At 40.2% G+C, this 16,807-nt stretch overlaps 1 protein-coding gene across 3 annotated transcripts in view; it reads right to left on the reverse strand.

The window, feature by feature from the left end:
• Positions 1-929: 929 nt before the first annotated feature.
• poldip3 (polymerase (DNA-directed), delta interacting protein 3) overlaps positions 930-16,807 on the reverse strand; it is a 33,418-nt gene continuing 17,540 nt past the window's right edge. For 2 of the 3 annotated variants that reach the window (XM_062037262.1, XM_062037261.1), the window contains 8 exons: positions 10,633-11,054; positions 8,552-8,596; positions 8,354-8,428; positions 7,025-7,243; positions 4,993-5,070; positions 4,784-4,913; positions 3,428-3,494; positions 930-1,754 (listed from right to left, as the gene is read on the reverse strand). In XM_062037262.1, the coding sequence (XP_061893246.1) occupies positions 1,541-1,754; positions 3,428-3,494; positions 4,784-4,913; positions 4,993-5,070; positions 7,025-7,243; positions 8,354-8,428; positions 8,552-8,596; positions 10,633-11,054 (1,250 nt within the window). In that variant the 3' untranslated portion in view covers positions 930-1,540. The remainder of the gene's footprint in view (positions 1,755-3,427; positions 3,495-4,783; positions 4,914-4,992; positions 5,071-7,024; positions 7,244-8,353; positions 8,429-8,551; positions 8,597-10,632; positions 11,055-16,807) is intronic. The other variant, XM_062037263.1, reaches the window with a different exon arrangement.

A 16,807-nucleotide genomic window follows, 5' to 3' on the forward strand; every position in this document is an offset into this window, starting at 1 on the left:
GTGGTAGAGTGGCCGTGCCAGCAATCGGAGGGTTGCTGGTTACCTGGGTTCAATCCCCACCTTCTACCATCCTAGTCACGTCCGTTGTGTCCTTGGGCAAGACACTTCACCCTTGCTCCTGATGGGTGCTGGTAGCGCCTTGCATGGCCGCTCCCTCCATCAGTGTGTGAATGTGTGAATGTGGAAATACTGTCAAAGCGCTTTGAGTACCTTGAAGGTTGAAAAGCGCTATACAAGTATAACCCACTTATCATTATTTATTATTTTGTTGTTTATATTGTTGTCATTCTGATTGACGTTGCTTGTTTTGTATCATATTGTTAAAATTAAGCTCTGTAAAAAAATATGTTTCTACTACATCGCGACAAAAAGAACAAGTCAGTTAAATTCACACATTTTAGTAAAAACAATACCCATCAAGGAGAGTTTTAAGTTTTCCTTTTTTGTAGCGTGTATTTTCTTTTAATCAGATTTTCACAAATATTGCCACTAAAACCCATTTAAAAAAAAAAAAAGTATAATACATTATTTTGCATTATACTTTTAAACATAAACAGCTACATTGTATATTTATAATAAAATGTGCACAATATTTAAATCTTGTATGTCAAACTGGTTTCAGAAAGCTGAATTCATACAAAAGGACAATTTTTTACAACTGTAATACTTTGTATTGTAAGCTTCCAACTTTTCTAGAATGCCTACATAAAGCTCAGTCCATAACAAAAAGCCAACCAACTTTTTGGATGAACCGCCTTCCCTACTTCTATATATACCCAAATACTTTGGTCTATATAATTAATGCACACCTATTAGATCCTTTTTTTAATGAAAACACATGCTTATTGTTGTTGCCAGCAGGCGACATACTCCAACAGGTTGTCAGTTGTCACAGGGAAAAGAAACAAAAACAAGTCCTGCACAACATCTACAAAGCTACATTTTTAATGAAGTCTGACCTCTCCAGTCTGCTCTGAACGGACAAATCAAAAGCAACGTAATTTACAGTATAAAACAGAAGAGGAGCAACATTTAGCAAAAGGGAGATATAAACGAATGCCACACAATTCAAATGTTAGGACTGTCTGGTAACTGGTTTACATAACCAATAAATTCTAGTGAATCATTTATTGTCATAGAAAAACTGGCGTATACCGAAACATTCGGGCTATTTTGGTGACTTTTAGCTGGCAAACCTGAATGACGTCCACACCATTGAGTAAAAACACTTCCTGTTTAGGTGCATTTCACAGAGTGGTGCCCGTTTTTAGTAATAAAAACACCAAATATAACCAATTTAAACCAAATGTGTTGATTTGAGGAGGAAAACAAAAACAAAAACTGGTCCATAATGCAAACTAACAGTTGAATGACATCACAACAAGCAAAACAGATTATTGAATATCCACATTTCATCACTTTAGAGTAGAAATGTTCAGTGTGTAAAATCCTTTTTCTGTGAGCGTGTGGATCGGCCGCTGACCAGATGGAAACCACAGAGGATGCAGGGGGACGTTTCAAGCGCGGTACCAGACTGGACCTAAATCTTGATGCGGAAGGCGGTGGACTGCGAGCTGGCGGGCTCGGTGGTGGAGGTGGACTGCGCCGTGGACTTGAACAGGGCTTTGAGGATGGTCTGGGGGTCCACCTCGGCGGTCGGCTGAGACGTTCGCTGGCTGGCGGAACGTGACAGGGAGGCGGGCAGGCCGTCCTTCTTGGGTGCGCTGCCGGCACCTGGGGTGTCGCTGAGCCGCCTGGAGGCAAAAAGGCAGAAAATATTGTGTCACGTTTGCTGTGAATTCCAGACTATATGCCGCCGCTTTTTTCCTGCGGCTTATAAAATGGTGTGGATTTTTCTTTAAAAAAACATTTTGTATTAAACACGTGCAAAGACACTGAAATGGTGTGTTATTGTTTGTGCTAGGGCAGTGGTCCTCAACCACCGGTACCGGTCCGTGGATCGATTGGTACCGGGCCGCACAGGAATTTAAAAAAAAAAAAAAAAAATTTTTTTTTTTTTTTTTGAAATTAAATCAACTTAATAAACACAAGATACACTTACAATTAGTGCACCAACCCAAAAAACCATCCTCCCCCATTTACTAATGAGTGTAAATAATTGTTTAATAATAATTTATTACACAAAAGGGTTGTTTCTTTCTGATATTAATATTTCTGGTTCCTACAATATATATAATTATAGATCAATACAGTCTGCAGGGATACAGTCCGTAAGCACACATGATTGTATTTTTTTATGACAAAAAAAAAAAAAAAAAATACCACCTCCCACCCGTGGGACAAATTTTCAAGCGTTGACCGGTCCGCAGTTACAAAAAGGTTGGGGACCACTGTGTGTGGACGAGTTCGATCACTGCAGATTCACCAAAACGTCACGGTGGAGTTATTGAGTCTGTTTAGCTGATTGGAGAGCTGGCTTGCGCAGCTAGTGGGTCTATGACGATGACTTCTGTTTTGTTTGATCAGCCGTTTTACTGCCGTGTTACAGACACTGTTTGGAAACAATTAAGTTATGTAAATAAACATTTACAGAATATTTCTGTGTAAATAACTCATTACACAACGTATATATCTGCGACTTTAAGTCCGGTGCGGCTAATAAATAGAAAAACATTTTTCTTCTAAAATTTAGTGGGTGTGGCTTATATATTTGTGTGCTCTATAGTCCAGAAAATAAAGGTACTTCAAGCATTTATTATTTACCATTTGGAAACAATTAAGGTATGTAAATAAACATTTACAGAATATTTCTGTGTAAATAACTAATTTCACAACGTATATATCTGCGGCTTATATATATGGAAAAATATGTTTTTCTTCTCAAATTTAGTGGGTGTGGCTTATATATTTGTGCGCTCTATAGTCCAGAAAACACGGTACTTCAAGCATTTTTTATTCACATTTTGGAAACAATTAAGTTAATAAACATTAACAAAATATTTCTGTGTAAAAAATTAATTTCGCAACGTATACAGAGTGAGAAGGGGATTCATAGGGGGGGCGGGGGGGTTACCCACATATGCGGTCCTCTCCAAGGTTTCTCATAGTCATTCACATTGGCGTCCCACTGGGGTGAGTTTTCCTTGCCCGTATGTGGGCTCTGTACCGAGGATGTCGTTGTGGCTTGTACAGCCCTTTGAGACTCTTGTGATTTAGGGCTGTATAAATAAACATTGATTGATTGATTGATTATGGCCACATTCGTCACGGTTTACCTGACTCATTAAACGTGATGAATTGGGGGTGCACTATCTATTTTAGCCACCAGAGGGCAGTGAAGTGTTGAACATCTTAAAATGCGTTTGGTGGCAATTCAAACTTTGACTACAGTGTCAGTTGCTAAGTAGCGTGGCGCTTTCCATCATTTAAGCAGATTCAAGGATGACGTTGGTTAGTGTTTACTTACAAGAGAATAGGCTGATCAGAAGTGATGACATTTCCCTGAATATGAAGGTTGCACTTCATGGGCTGACCTGTGTGTGGGTGAAAAACAACGTGATTAGGGTTGTCACCATACCAATATTTTAGTACCGGTACAAAAATGTATTTCCATACATTTCTAAATAAAGGGGACCACAAAAAACATTATTGGCTTTATTCTAACAAAAAAAATCTTACGGTACATTAAACAGATGTTTATTATTGCAAGTTTGTCCTTAAATAAAATAGTGAACATACTAGACAACTTGTCTTTTAGTAGTAAGTAAACAAAGGCTCCCAATTAGTCTGCTGACATATGCAGTAACATATTGTCATTTTCCATTCTATTATTTTGTCAACATTATGAGGGACAAACTGTAAAAATGTATTATCTACTTGTTCATTTCCTGTTAATATCTGGTAATTTGTTTTAAAATGTTCTATCTACACATCTGTTAAAATGTAATAATCACTTTCTGTTGTTTGGATACTTTACATTAGTTTTGGATGATACCACACATTTAGGTATCAATCCAATACCAAGTACCGGTAGTTACAGGATCATACATTGGTCATATTCAAAGTCCTCATGTGTCCAGGGACGAATTTACTGAATTTATAAACGTAATATGAATTTTAAAAAAGGGAAAAAGATTTTGTGATGCTAAAAAATATCGATGTTATCATAGTAGTTATCGACTAGATACACTACTGGACTTGGTATCCTTACAGTGGATGTTAGGTGGAGATCCACCCACCCATGGCATTTGTTAACATTCAGGAGTGCTAGCTTGTTAGCGGTGAGCTATTGTGTCCTCCTACAGTGTGTAGTGAAGCATGTTAGCTATTCCTCGTCCTCCAGTGATAATGGTGCTTGTAAGAAACTTACTTTATTTGTCGCCATGGAGGCGAGGATTAGTCATTTAGAAGTAGCTAAAACACTGCCGACTGCGGATGATTGTTAGCTGCTAGCTAGCCATGTTTTAAAGCACCTCTTCCTTAAGGTGTCAGTGTTATAGCTTCACCTTTATCTTTAGTTTTCAGGCCAAAATGCGTCCGTTCTCCCTATTCTGTCTACACACCGTGTCTGCTTGTAAGTACTCCGTACGTGTGCGCTGCCGAACATGCTCCTCTACTCGTAAAACCAGCAATGTCACGACGTGCCGTCATGCTCGTTTAAAAAAACAAATAAATAGAGCAACCAGTGCTTTTCAAACAGAGTATAGTACCGTTTTTTATTCATTAGTACCGCGATACTATACTAGTACAGGTATACCGTACGACCCTTAACGTGAAGATGGATTGTGTTTCCATACACCCGCAATCTTTAAACAACACCCACCGTCCAGGCAGCGGTTGTTGTACTTCCTGTACGCGCTCACGGCGTCCTCTTTGCGGACAAACACCACTTCAGCGACGCCCACCTTCACCAGGCGCGCCCGCTTCAAGGCGCCGCACACGCAGAACAGCTCCTGAGAGGACAAAGTACACAGTGAGTCACTTAACGGCAGCGTGGAACGCCCAACGCACGGATCGGTGGCGTTTACTCACCACAATGTCTTCCTCCGTCACCCGAGGATGCAAGTTATTCACCGTTATTTTGGTTCCCTCCAAAGGGCTGAACACGGGCTGCAAATGACACAAACACAGCATGCCATTTAAAAGGGTGTCAGAAAGAAACAAACAAAGTGACATGAGCAGCTTGCTAATCAGGACGGCGTCGCTAGTTTCAAGAAGGCCATCGAAGGAGTGTGTAGTTTCCGAATGAAGCCTTAGATTGACACTCCGTTTTGTGACACATTTACTTGTAAACTTCATCATTCCAAGATGTCAGACTACGACGATGTGACAGGAAAAATGTATCGAGAGAAATAAGACAAAGATGAAAAAACTGTTTGGCTCCATTCTGTCATACCCGTAATTCACATTGTCCAAAACCTTATCACTACACAGATCCTTCCGCCATAAACGCAATGAAACAGTTGCATGTCCTTCACTATAATAAAGCAGCATATAATAGTACGTTATCAAGTTATTCACGCAAATGTAATAATTACAAATAATTAAGGAGTCCCTTATAATTACTCTGAACACGCGATATGTACAGTTTCATATTATTCAAATCAAGTAAATCAAGTCAGCTTGAAGCTCAGAACAGCCGCACTCTTTGCCCTTTCACAACAACATTTGGTCTGACTGCACTGACAAAATAAAGGTTTTCAAAAAAGTAACTTACACTAGCATTACCGGTATATACTGTAAACGCCAGACTACGTGCTACTACTTTTTTCCTACACTTTGAATCCTAAGGCTTATAAAAAAAGTGCTGCAAATTTAAGAACTTTCCCCCCGCTAATTGCTAAAATATTTTGTGTTCAATAGTTTTCATAAAACCCAAACAGAGGACTGAAATGGTGTGTGGCGCCATCATTTAGACCAGTTCACTCACTGCAGGTGCTGTGAGTTGAAAATGTTCCTCCTGATTTGCCTTAAACCGAAAGTAAAACCGTCCATAGTGTTTCTGCTTGAAGGGATTCTTTATTCATCACTCCAAGCAACGTTTGTAAGTTTTACAATTTAACTAAAACAGTTTTTACTTACTAAACCGTCCCATGTGTGATGTCTGTAGGAGTGTTTTCCTGCATATTTGTACATGCTGTTGTAATGTAATCAAGCTAGCGTCGTTAAGTATTATCTATTATGCTAACACGTTTACAAGTGTCTGTGTTAGTATTATTAACTTACAATGGCATTCTTTTTGCATTGTTTCCGTTTCACAAATTCCTCAGTAAATTCACCAAAACGTCACGGTGGAGTTATTGAGTCTGTTTAGCTGATTGGAGAGCTAGCTTGCGCAGCTAGTGTGTCCATGACGATGACTTCTGTTTTGTTTGATCCGCCGTTTTACTGAAGTGTTATTTGGATAGAATTAAGGTATGTAAATAAACATTTACAAAATATTTCAGTGTAAATAACTCATTTCACAACGTATATATCTGCGACTTATAGTGGACTATAAGTCGCAGCAAGGAAACATAAGGAAATAATTTCTTTCTACTAAAATTTAGTGGTTGTGGTTTGTATACCTGTGTGCTCTATAGTCCAGCAATACAGTACTTAAAGCATTTATTGATACAATTACAAAAAAAGATTAGGTTTTGAATTAAAATACTGGTGAACATTGTTGAAAAAGCTGTTTTGAACCAATGAACGTGAGAATTTTTGCATTTAATTAAACATTTGTGAGTTTGTAAAGCCTTTAAATAAATTATATGTTTGATAAATATTGCAAATATGACACAAAAGCACAAGATAAAAAATCAAAATGGAAAAATTAATTTTATTATGTTTTCTTATTGCTAATGTTATTTTAATTTATTGTTGTTACTCTGCTTGTTATTCATTCATACCTAGTTGTTCTTCAAAATTATATTTAAAGTTGAGTTTTGGTGGTACAATAAACGTTTTCACATTAATGAATAATCGGGATTTTAATATCAACTAAAATAATCGTGATTATAATTTTTGCCATTACGGTCCGCCCATAATGGGAGCTGTGCCTTGCCAGGTAAAAGATGTTTACCTGAGGGGCAGCAGGTGCTGCGCTGGGCTCGGCTGAGCTTTGCTGGAGAGCCCGAGAAACAGGCCGCAAGGCTATAGCGGAGGGCCGGGGGGCCGCTTGGCCAGTGGTGGGTCGAGTGGGAGCAACTGGGACAGGAGCCCGGGGGGCAGAGTAAGCATCATTTTTAACCACCTTGGTTATGGGGCCTGACATGGAAAACGGGGATTCTGCTATGCCATCCTGTGAAATGAACAAGGCGAAAACCAAGTTTTAAGTACCGTATTTTCCGCACCTTCAATGAATGGCATATTTTAAAACTTTGTTCATATATAAGGCGCACCGCATTATAAGGCGCATAGAATAGACGCTACAGTAGAGGCTGGGGTTACGTTATGCATCCATTAGATGGAGCTGCGCTATAGGGAATGTCAACAAAACAGTCAGATAGGTCAGTCAAACTTTATTAATAATTACAAACCAGCGTTCTGACAACTCTGTTCACTCCCAAAATGAATAAACAGCTGTTTTATTATTTTCCCCGAGGTAAAGTCAGTGACGTGGTGTTTTGTTTATCTTTTAACAACAGCAAGGTATAACATGTAGTGCAACATTTATATCACATAGTGGAGGGGAACTTTTCCCTGATTCAATAAACACGTAAAAAACAGTGATACTGTTACGGTAAATCAAACATTAGTGCAATCACAATATAGTAACACTCGAAATAGTGCAGAGCAATAACAATATATCAATAACTCAACGTTGCTCAAACGTTAATGTCACACAACACAACACACAAAATAAACATGTAAAGCTCACTATATGAAGTTATTCCTCATCCACGAATCCCTCTAATTTTTCTTCTTCAGTATCCGAAGAATGACTCGTCATTAATCGAGTCAGTGTCGCTGCTGCTCTATTCCCGTTTTCTACTGCGTGACTGATCGTCTTAAGTTTAAACTCTGCGTCGTAAGCGTGTCTCTTAATAGGAGCCATTTTGGGGTCTTTACATAAACAAACAAATGGAAATGAAACAGCACGCCTCACGCAGTCATATATCCCAGCATGCACCGCACGCTTCTTCTTCTTCTACGGGGGAAAATTAAGTCGGCGGCTGCTTACCGTAGTTGCGATTGATTGATTGATTGAAACTTTTACCTGTTGGAGGCTCAATACTGATCCACATATAAGGCGCACCGGATTATAAGGTGCACTGTCAGCTTTTGACAAAATTGGAGGTTTTTAGGTGCGCCTTATAGTGCGGAAAATACGGTAATGAAAATATGCGATTGTGTCAAAAGGTCACGTAATTCTCAGGCTAATGAATGACAAGGTGTAAGCAAATATTACCTGTGGTAGCATATGGTTAGAAGTAGCCATTTTCAGTTGTTTACTGGGGGGGCAATCTTGATCATTTGACAAAGGCTGTGGGAGAAAAGACAACTTTTTAAACATCTCAGTGGGCAAAATAGGGGAAACTGTACTACATATCAAGAGTATATTTATTCAAATATACTGGGGGGGGGTGAAGTTAAGATAAATGTCGACCTGTGAGGGAAGACGCACTCTACCAAGAACCACACCAGGACGTTGCTGTAAAAGATAATGGACATTTATTTTCAGTTCCCTCATTTAAAGGGGAACTGCACTTTTTTGGAATTTTGCCGATCGTTCACAACCATTATGAGAGAACAGAACACAGGGCGGGGTATTTTAAAGATGATAAAAACGCTTGGAAGATGTGGCTAATGTGAGACACTGTTGTAGCCTTTAAAACCCTCCATCAACGATTTATATACACACTAGGGGTGTAACGGTACGTGTATTTGTATTGAACCATTTCGGTACAGGGGTTTCGGTTCGGAGGTGTACCGAACGAGTTTCCACACAAACATATTAAGTAGCCGCCTCCGCTTCCTTCTGCCTGTTTCTGTCAGTACTCCACACAGCCCCCAGCATTGTCCCACTCACACAACCGTCTGATTGGTTACAAACAGAGCGGTAACAGCCAATCAGCAGTGCGTATTCAGAGCAGTAACAGCCAATCAGCAGTGCGTATTCAGAGCGCATGTAGTTGGTGCTTAGCGTTCAGCAGGTAAGCATCAGGCAGCGGACTCTCCCCAAATTATAATAAACACCTCCCAGTCAACTACTAGTAACATCACTATGAGCCCGTTGACCTTCTAGAACTATAAAAGGCAGCTCAGCTCGCTCGCAGTCCTGGCTTGAGGTGAAGGCTAATTCGCTTTTAGCGTAATGTTAGCTCATTTCGCGGTGTGTGTGTGCGTGTGTGTTACGGACAGCAAAGCCCTGTATGTCTGTTATTTCACTTTACCTTTTTCTGTGTTGATTGAGCTGTGTTGAAGCAGCAAAAAAGGACATTATGTTAAATGAAGAGTTTCTGTCTCTGATAGTTGATATAATAATGTAACTGCATCATTAAGCCTACATGAACTCCAGGGTGTTCAGGGATGAATAGTCTCTCCTATTGCTATTGTACCATTTTTTCAGCTATAGTTACATTAATAATTAGTAATGCAGCAGCCTAGTTTTGAATGTCCCTGCTATCACGTTGATAAAAATATAACATTTACATAATCAATCAACGACAGGCTTCCCAAATGCTGTAATAAATTAAGCATGATGAGTTGACTTGAAACTGTTTAATGTTGCACTTTTTATATGTAGAAGAAAAGTTTTGTCATTTTATTTAATCTGAGCAACAACTTGAGGCAGTTTAATGTTGATTAACGTGGGCAGAATTATTATAGTGATCCCAATGTTAAAGGATAAAGCCATTGTTTACAAATTTGGTAAATAAATAACCAAAACATTTATATTTTGTTGTTTTCTTACTGTACTGAAAATGAACCGAACCATGACCTCTAAACCGAGGTGCGTACCGAACCAAAATTTTTGTGTACCGTTACACCCCTAATACACACTGCAAGTATATATACACAATGTAGTGACAGACACCTTCATAACAATATGTAATATGTACAATATACACACTGCAAGTATATATATAATGTAGTAACAGACACCTTCATAACAATATGTAATATGTACAATATTTACCCTATTTTGATCATTTTAAATCATTGCCAGAACTAATTCCATTGATTTCTGTTTCCATATCAAGACACTTCCAACTTTTGGCAACAAATGTATGTTCCTACTTCCGGAAACAAACACGAGTGTGTCTTCTAATCATGGCAGATTCCGTAACAGACCACAAAGACGACTATTTTTGGACAAATGAGGATCCAGGACCTTATCTTTTTGAAGCTGTATATAGGGAGGATGAACTGCTGCTTATAGAAGCGAGCACAAAGAGGAGTGAGACGTTGGAGCAGACGGAAGCCGAGAGAGTGAGGCGAAAGTGACTCTGCTGCAAAATGTGGAATTTGACGCCAAGCTATTTCGACATAAAAGTGATTTAGAGGTAGAATTGATTGTTCCCATTGACCGAGCTGATTTTTTACATGTTAGAATGCAAAACCCCCACCAAAAACGTTGGTCTTTTTGTCTCTCATAAGGATTCTGAACGATAGGCAACATTCCCCAAAAAAGTGCAGTTCCCCTATAACATTGTTATAAATTCTCTTCAGCATATTTTTGCTCACCTGGATGGTCTTGGTTATTTTGAGGGGCAACATAGCATCCGCCTGTGTTTGTGTCGCACCAATGCTCCTCTTCAGGCTCAGCCTATCACGAGCGTCCGTCATTCTGCTGTTAAGATGGCTCATCATGCCATCGCGCCCACTCAGTCCTTGTACGTTGGACGCAAACAGCCTGGCATTCACCCCCGCGAAGCTGCTGTTAGCTTGGATCTTCATCTGTGGCACGAGCATGGGGCTGTGGAGCGGGTGTGTCACGGCGGCCTTTTGGGCTATCTGCACAGGGACGGTGAACACGTTCTGCCCTTGTTTGCGGGAGTTGATCATCTGACGGGCGTCCTGGACCCCGCCTGCCCCACCCCTGCCACGGATTTTAAACCGAGCGTCTTTCTGAGCCAGCTTTTCGCGGGCATCTTTCACTGGAAAACCTGGAGAGACAGAACGAAAGTGAAGACAGATGCAGAAGTCTGCATTTATTGGTCAATTATGCACGGTCTTAAGAAGGACTCCAGGTAGAATTATAAATATCTATGCAATATACTCCTCCATCCACCGGAAGACCCGTCCACATCATAGTGGGAGTGTCCGTGAACGTAGCTTGTCGTTACAACACCTAACTGCTTCCAGACACAGCCCATATGCATCTGGACAGCCAGAAAATAAAAAGACACAGCAGGAGGAGTCAGTGTTGCCAACTTTACGACTTTGTCACTATAATTAATAGGGTTGGGTAGGACTGGACAATAAAACTATCAATATATATCGGGTTAGTTCAGGGGTCGGCAACCCAAAACGTTGAAAGATCATATCGGACCAAAAATACCACAAAAAAAATATCCATCTGGAGCCGCAAAAAATTAAAAGCCTTATATAAGTGTTATAACGAAGGCAACACATGATGTAAGTGTCTATATTAGCCTACTATCAAAGGCTGACGCAAATCTTCGTTGACAGAAATGTTGTATTTTAAATTTTATTCTACACATTTTTGCAACATTGAAAATCATTAGTAAAATGGAGGCTTCTCACAGGATGAGATAACTCCCGGAAATGACTGCTAAGACAGTCATTTCCAGGAGTATAGATGTATAGATGTGTGTGTCCAAGTTTAAGGAAACGGCAGGCTGTCTTCTTCTAATGGATTTATTACAATCTTTGCAAGCTGGGTAACGTTTGCTGTGGTCTGGAACAACATAACACAAACCATTATGAGAAATGCAGCCAATATTACATACAGATAATGTGTCATGAGACATGCAAATATAAATTAAATACACAGAGGACATAAGTAAAGGAAATTAAATGAGCTCAAAAATACCTACAAACGAGGCATAATGATGCAATATGTACATACAGCTAGCCTAAATAGCATGTTAGCATCGATTAGCTTGCTGTCATGCACTGACGAAATATGCCTGTGACGAAATATGCCTGATTAACACTCCAACAAGTCAATAATATCAACAAAGCTCACCTTTGTGCATTCACACACAGCATAACACGTTTGGTGGATAAAATGAGACAAAGGAGTGGCATAAAACATGTCTTTCTGTGGCAGCGTCGGAAAAAGTTGTACATGTAAACAAACTACGATGAGTTCAAGAATCGCTGAAATTAGTAGGACAAAACGGTGCTTGCCAAATACTCTCATCAGTGAAGCATGTATAACAAACAGTGGGATTTCCAACAATTAGGAAGGTTTGTGTCATGTTTGTTCTCCTACAGAAAACATATTAAAACAAAAAATATATTTTTTTCTTCATCTCTTTCCATTTTCACACATCTCTGAAAGAGGTCCAGGGAGCTACCAGGGCAGCGCTAAAGAGAGCCGTGGGTTGCTGACACCCGGGTAGGGCTGGGCGATATGGCCTTTTATTAATATCACGATATTTTTGGGCCATGTCACGATACACGATATATATCGCAATATTTTGCCTTAGCCTTACACTTGATGCATATAATCACACCAGTATGATGACTCTATGTGTCTACATTAAAACATTCTTGTTCATACTGCATTAATATATGCTCATTTTAAACTTTCATGCCGAGGGAGAAATCACAACTAAGTTAATTTAGCAAAACTGTATTTATTAAACAGTTATTAAGCAGTGGCACAAACATTCATGTCATTTCCAAAACAGAAAGTGCAAGATTGTCAGAGACATTTTAAAACAAGCTATTAGTGCACTATTGTGCATGATGTCACTAAGATGACATATCAAAACAAAACAACACTAAATTAAAGTGCACTTTTTGTACAGGACGCCACTGCAATAGTTAAAAACAAATGAAGTGCACTTTTGTGCATGATGTCACACAAGATATTTCAAAAACTGTCAAATAAAAATGAGCTGCATAATAGGAAATTAAATAGTGTATGTCCTTAGTTCTGTGGTAGGTTCCTGCGGACGTTATGAATGAATGAATGATCTTTATTGTCATTGTGCATGTACAGGTACAGGTCCAACGAAATTTAGGTTGCTTCTAGGGCTGCAACAACTAATCGATTAAATCGAATACCAAAATAGTTGGCGATTAATTTAGTCATCGATTCGTTGGAACTATGCTATGCGCATGCTCAGAGGCTTTTTTGTTTTGTTTTTTGGGTTATTTGTTTTTGTTTGTTTGTTTTGTTTTATAAACCTTTATTTATAAACTACAACATTTACAAACAGCTGAGAAACAGTAATCAAAATAAGTACAAAAACAGTACAAAACAGCGCCAGGGCGTCGGTGAGGCTACGTCTCATGAGGTGGCGTAAGCTAGCCAATGATGTGTCATGTGCAGCTCACGTGACGACGGCGTCTCCTTTGCTGGAAAAATTCGAAAAATGGCGCAGGAAAACAGTACCGATAGTTTAGCGGAGAAACATCTTGAGGTTATTGCTTCAATAGAGATAAGTGTACGACCTAAGTCGTCAAAAGTGTGGGAACACTTCACTTTAAAGACTTCAAAGAAGACCGTTTCCTGCAAAATGGCACGGAAGTACAACATTGCTTCAGGAGCACCTGAAGAAGAAAAATGTTGGAGCCATGGATGAAGGGAGGAACTCACAGTACGTAACTTTTTAAGTCCATAGTGGCAACAAGCATTCATGAGTTCAGCTTTTGTGTGAGTAACGTTAAAGTTATGCCTTTGTTGCAACGCGGGGCTGATAATGTGTCTCCGGCACATTTGACTCCGTTTTGAGAGAGAAAACGCACGGTTACCATTTTCGAAATAAACGTAACGGACAGAAATATCTCAGGTTGGTTTCATAATGGATCAATGTAGCCGGGCCGATAAAGCTATATAAATATATTTAGATTTGAGTGACGCTTTAGTATAACTAAACATTATGAAGGTGCTGGAATATTTCATGCTATTATTCAGAGGCAGCCTGAAATTAATCCTTTATTATTCATAACAGAAACGTGTACAATATCTGATTCAGTTCTGATGAGTTACATTTCTGTGTTATTATTGGTGTATGCAGCACCCCCAATGTCCAGAACATGGTGCCAGTATGCTGGTTTTTTTCAATAAAATACTGGAAAGGATAGAAATGTAGTTTGTCTCTTTTATCCGATTATTAATCGAAGTAATAATCGACAGATTAATCGATTATCAAATTAATCGTTAGTTGCAGCCCTAGTTGCTTCCCTAAGGTGCTTTGCATTTAAAAAAAAAGAAGAAACCACACAATATACAAAAACAACACAATATACACAATATGCAATATGGCCTAAGACCACTCTAAGAGGCAATGTAGAAAAAACGAGACAGTAAAAAGTATAAAGTGACTAGTGAACTGACTAAAGAGGAGTAATGCTGGTTCCCCAGTGTGCTGAGGGGGTGGGAGTCAGCATTTCCTACCTCCTATACTGTGCAGGCATTTTATTTTGGATTAAATATGTGAATAAATATGATAACTATTGTCCAGTTGGCGTGTAATCGCTGATTGCACAGTCCCGGATCGTGATTGACCGGTGGCTTCCTCATGTTGCACGTGAGGGAGTTTTTTTAAATTTATTTTTTACATTCCAGCTGCGTTTAGTGCAGTTATGGCCCGGGGGTAGAAACTGTTCTTGAGTCTATTTGTGCGGGTTCGCATGGTTCTGAAACGTCTGCCGGAAGGCAGCCGATCGAAGTGGCTGTTGCTGGGGTGGGATGGGTCCTTGAGTATGTTGGCTGCCTTCTTCAGGCAGCAGGAGTTGTACAGTTCTTCCAGGGAGGGGAGGGGGCACCCGATGATTTTTTGGGCCGAGTTGACGACCCTCTGGAGAGCTTTCCTCTCTGCTGCTGTGCAGCTGCAGAACCATATGCAGATGCAGTATGTGAGGATGCTCTCCACAGAACAGCGGTAGAAGGACACCAGTAGATCCTGTCTCAGGTGGAGATTCCTGAGTACTCTCAAGAAGTAGAGCCTCTGCTGTGCCCTCTTGACGATAGCCGTGGTGTTGGTCCTCCAGGACAGGTCCTCCTCCAGGTGAACTCCCAGGAAGCGTAGGGATGAGACTCTTTCCACACAGCCCCCGTCGATGTACAGGGGCTGTATGGTAGTTTTTCTCCTCCTGCTGTCCAAGATCACTTCCTGGGTCTTGAGCTGGTTCAGCTTCAGGTTGTTCACCCTGCTTAACACTGCCAGCTGCTCCACCTCGTCCCGGTATGCCGTCTCGTCGACCCCAGAGATGCAGCCCACCACCGCTGTGTCATCGGCAAACTTTATGATGTGATTGCCGGGGTGGGTGGCTGTGAAGTCGTGGGTGTAGAGTGAGTAGAGCAGGGGGCTCAGCACGCAGCCCTGAGGTGAGCCGGTGCTGAGGCTGAGGGCTGTGGAGGTGTGGGTACCCATCCTCACCCTCTGACGGCGGTCAGTCAGGAAGTCTTTAATCCAGAGACAGGTGGGGTTGGATATTCCGAGGTCTGCTAGCTTGGTCACCAGTCTGTCAGGTAAGATGGTATTAAATGCAGAGCTGAAGTCTACAAAGAGCAGCCGTACATAGCTCCCCCTCCCTCCATGTGGGACATGGCGGAGTGGAGAACCGTAGCGATGGCGTCCTCCGTAGACCTGTTGGCTCGGTAGGCAAACTGATTGGGGTCCAATGCGGGCGGTAGGGATGAGAGGATGTGGGTCCGGACCAGTTTCTCGAAACACTTCATTGTGATAGAAGTGAGTGCCACTGGCCGGTAGTCGTTCAGACAGCTGACAGTGTTTTTCTTTTTGGGGACCGGGATGATGGTCTCCTGTTGTAGATTTTTTTTTCATACGGTGTTGATCTGGAAATTGTTGCTTCTGCATTTTGTGGATGTGGCACCGATCAGAGATGTTGACATGCAGTTTCAAGCACTCTTCATTCTCTAGCAGGTGACTTTTCAATTTTTCTTTGCGACCAAATTAACCCTTACATAAGATGAGGTGGCGACTTGTCCAGGGTGTACCCCGCCTTCCGCCCGATTGTAGCTGAGATAGGCTCCGGCACCCCTGCGACCCCGAAGGGAATAAGCGGTAGAAAATGGATGGATGGATAATAATAATACATGTATATCCTTTTAAATGCCATAAACTTGTATTACTCATATTTTAACATTGTAATTGAAATGTAAACTTTTGAATCTCCAAGTTAAATAAAAGAAACGATAACAAAACAAATATACTTTGTTAGCAACATTTTGCACTTGAATAAACATCCCAACCAAAAGCAATATCAATAGGTTAAGAAGGAGTTCAGGGGCCCTCAAATATACACAAGCAAAACAATAAATAAAATGGCTAAATAAAGCATTGACAGACAAGTTGCATTTCAATATTGAACATGTAGGCAGAGGTCGAGTAGTACATTATTGACCTTAATCAAATTAGGACCTTTGTAAACAAAAAGTGCAGAGTAACAATGTAAACACTACACTTATAAGCAGATGCATTGAGTTGAGTTGAGTTGAGTTTGAGTTTATTCCGAACATGCAAGCATACAACATGATACATCACAATTTCCAGTTTCTCTTTTCAACATGTTCGAAAAGGAGTAGGAAGAAGCAGAGCTTATTTAATCCTACCCCTTTTCTTTTACATAACAGTTGCTAAACTTTTTTGTTCACTTCCTGTTCTCAATTTATTCACAATGTACTCCATAACTAATCACGATAAAAATCAATAGATAAATAATAATTGGTGAAGTAAGTTACATTTCTTATGAT

This window comes from Entelurus aequoreus, linkage group LG25 (assembly GCF_033978785.1).
Source record: "Entelurus aequoreus isolate RoL-2023_Sb linkage group LG25, RoL_Eaeq_v1.1, whole genome shotgun sequence".
NCBI lineage: Eukaryota > Metazoa > Chordata > Actinopteri > Syngnathiformes > Syngnathidae > Entelurus > Entelurus aequoreus.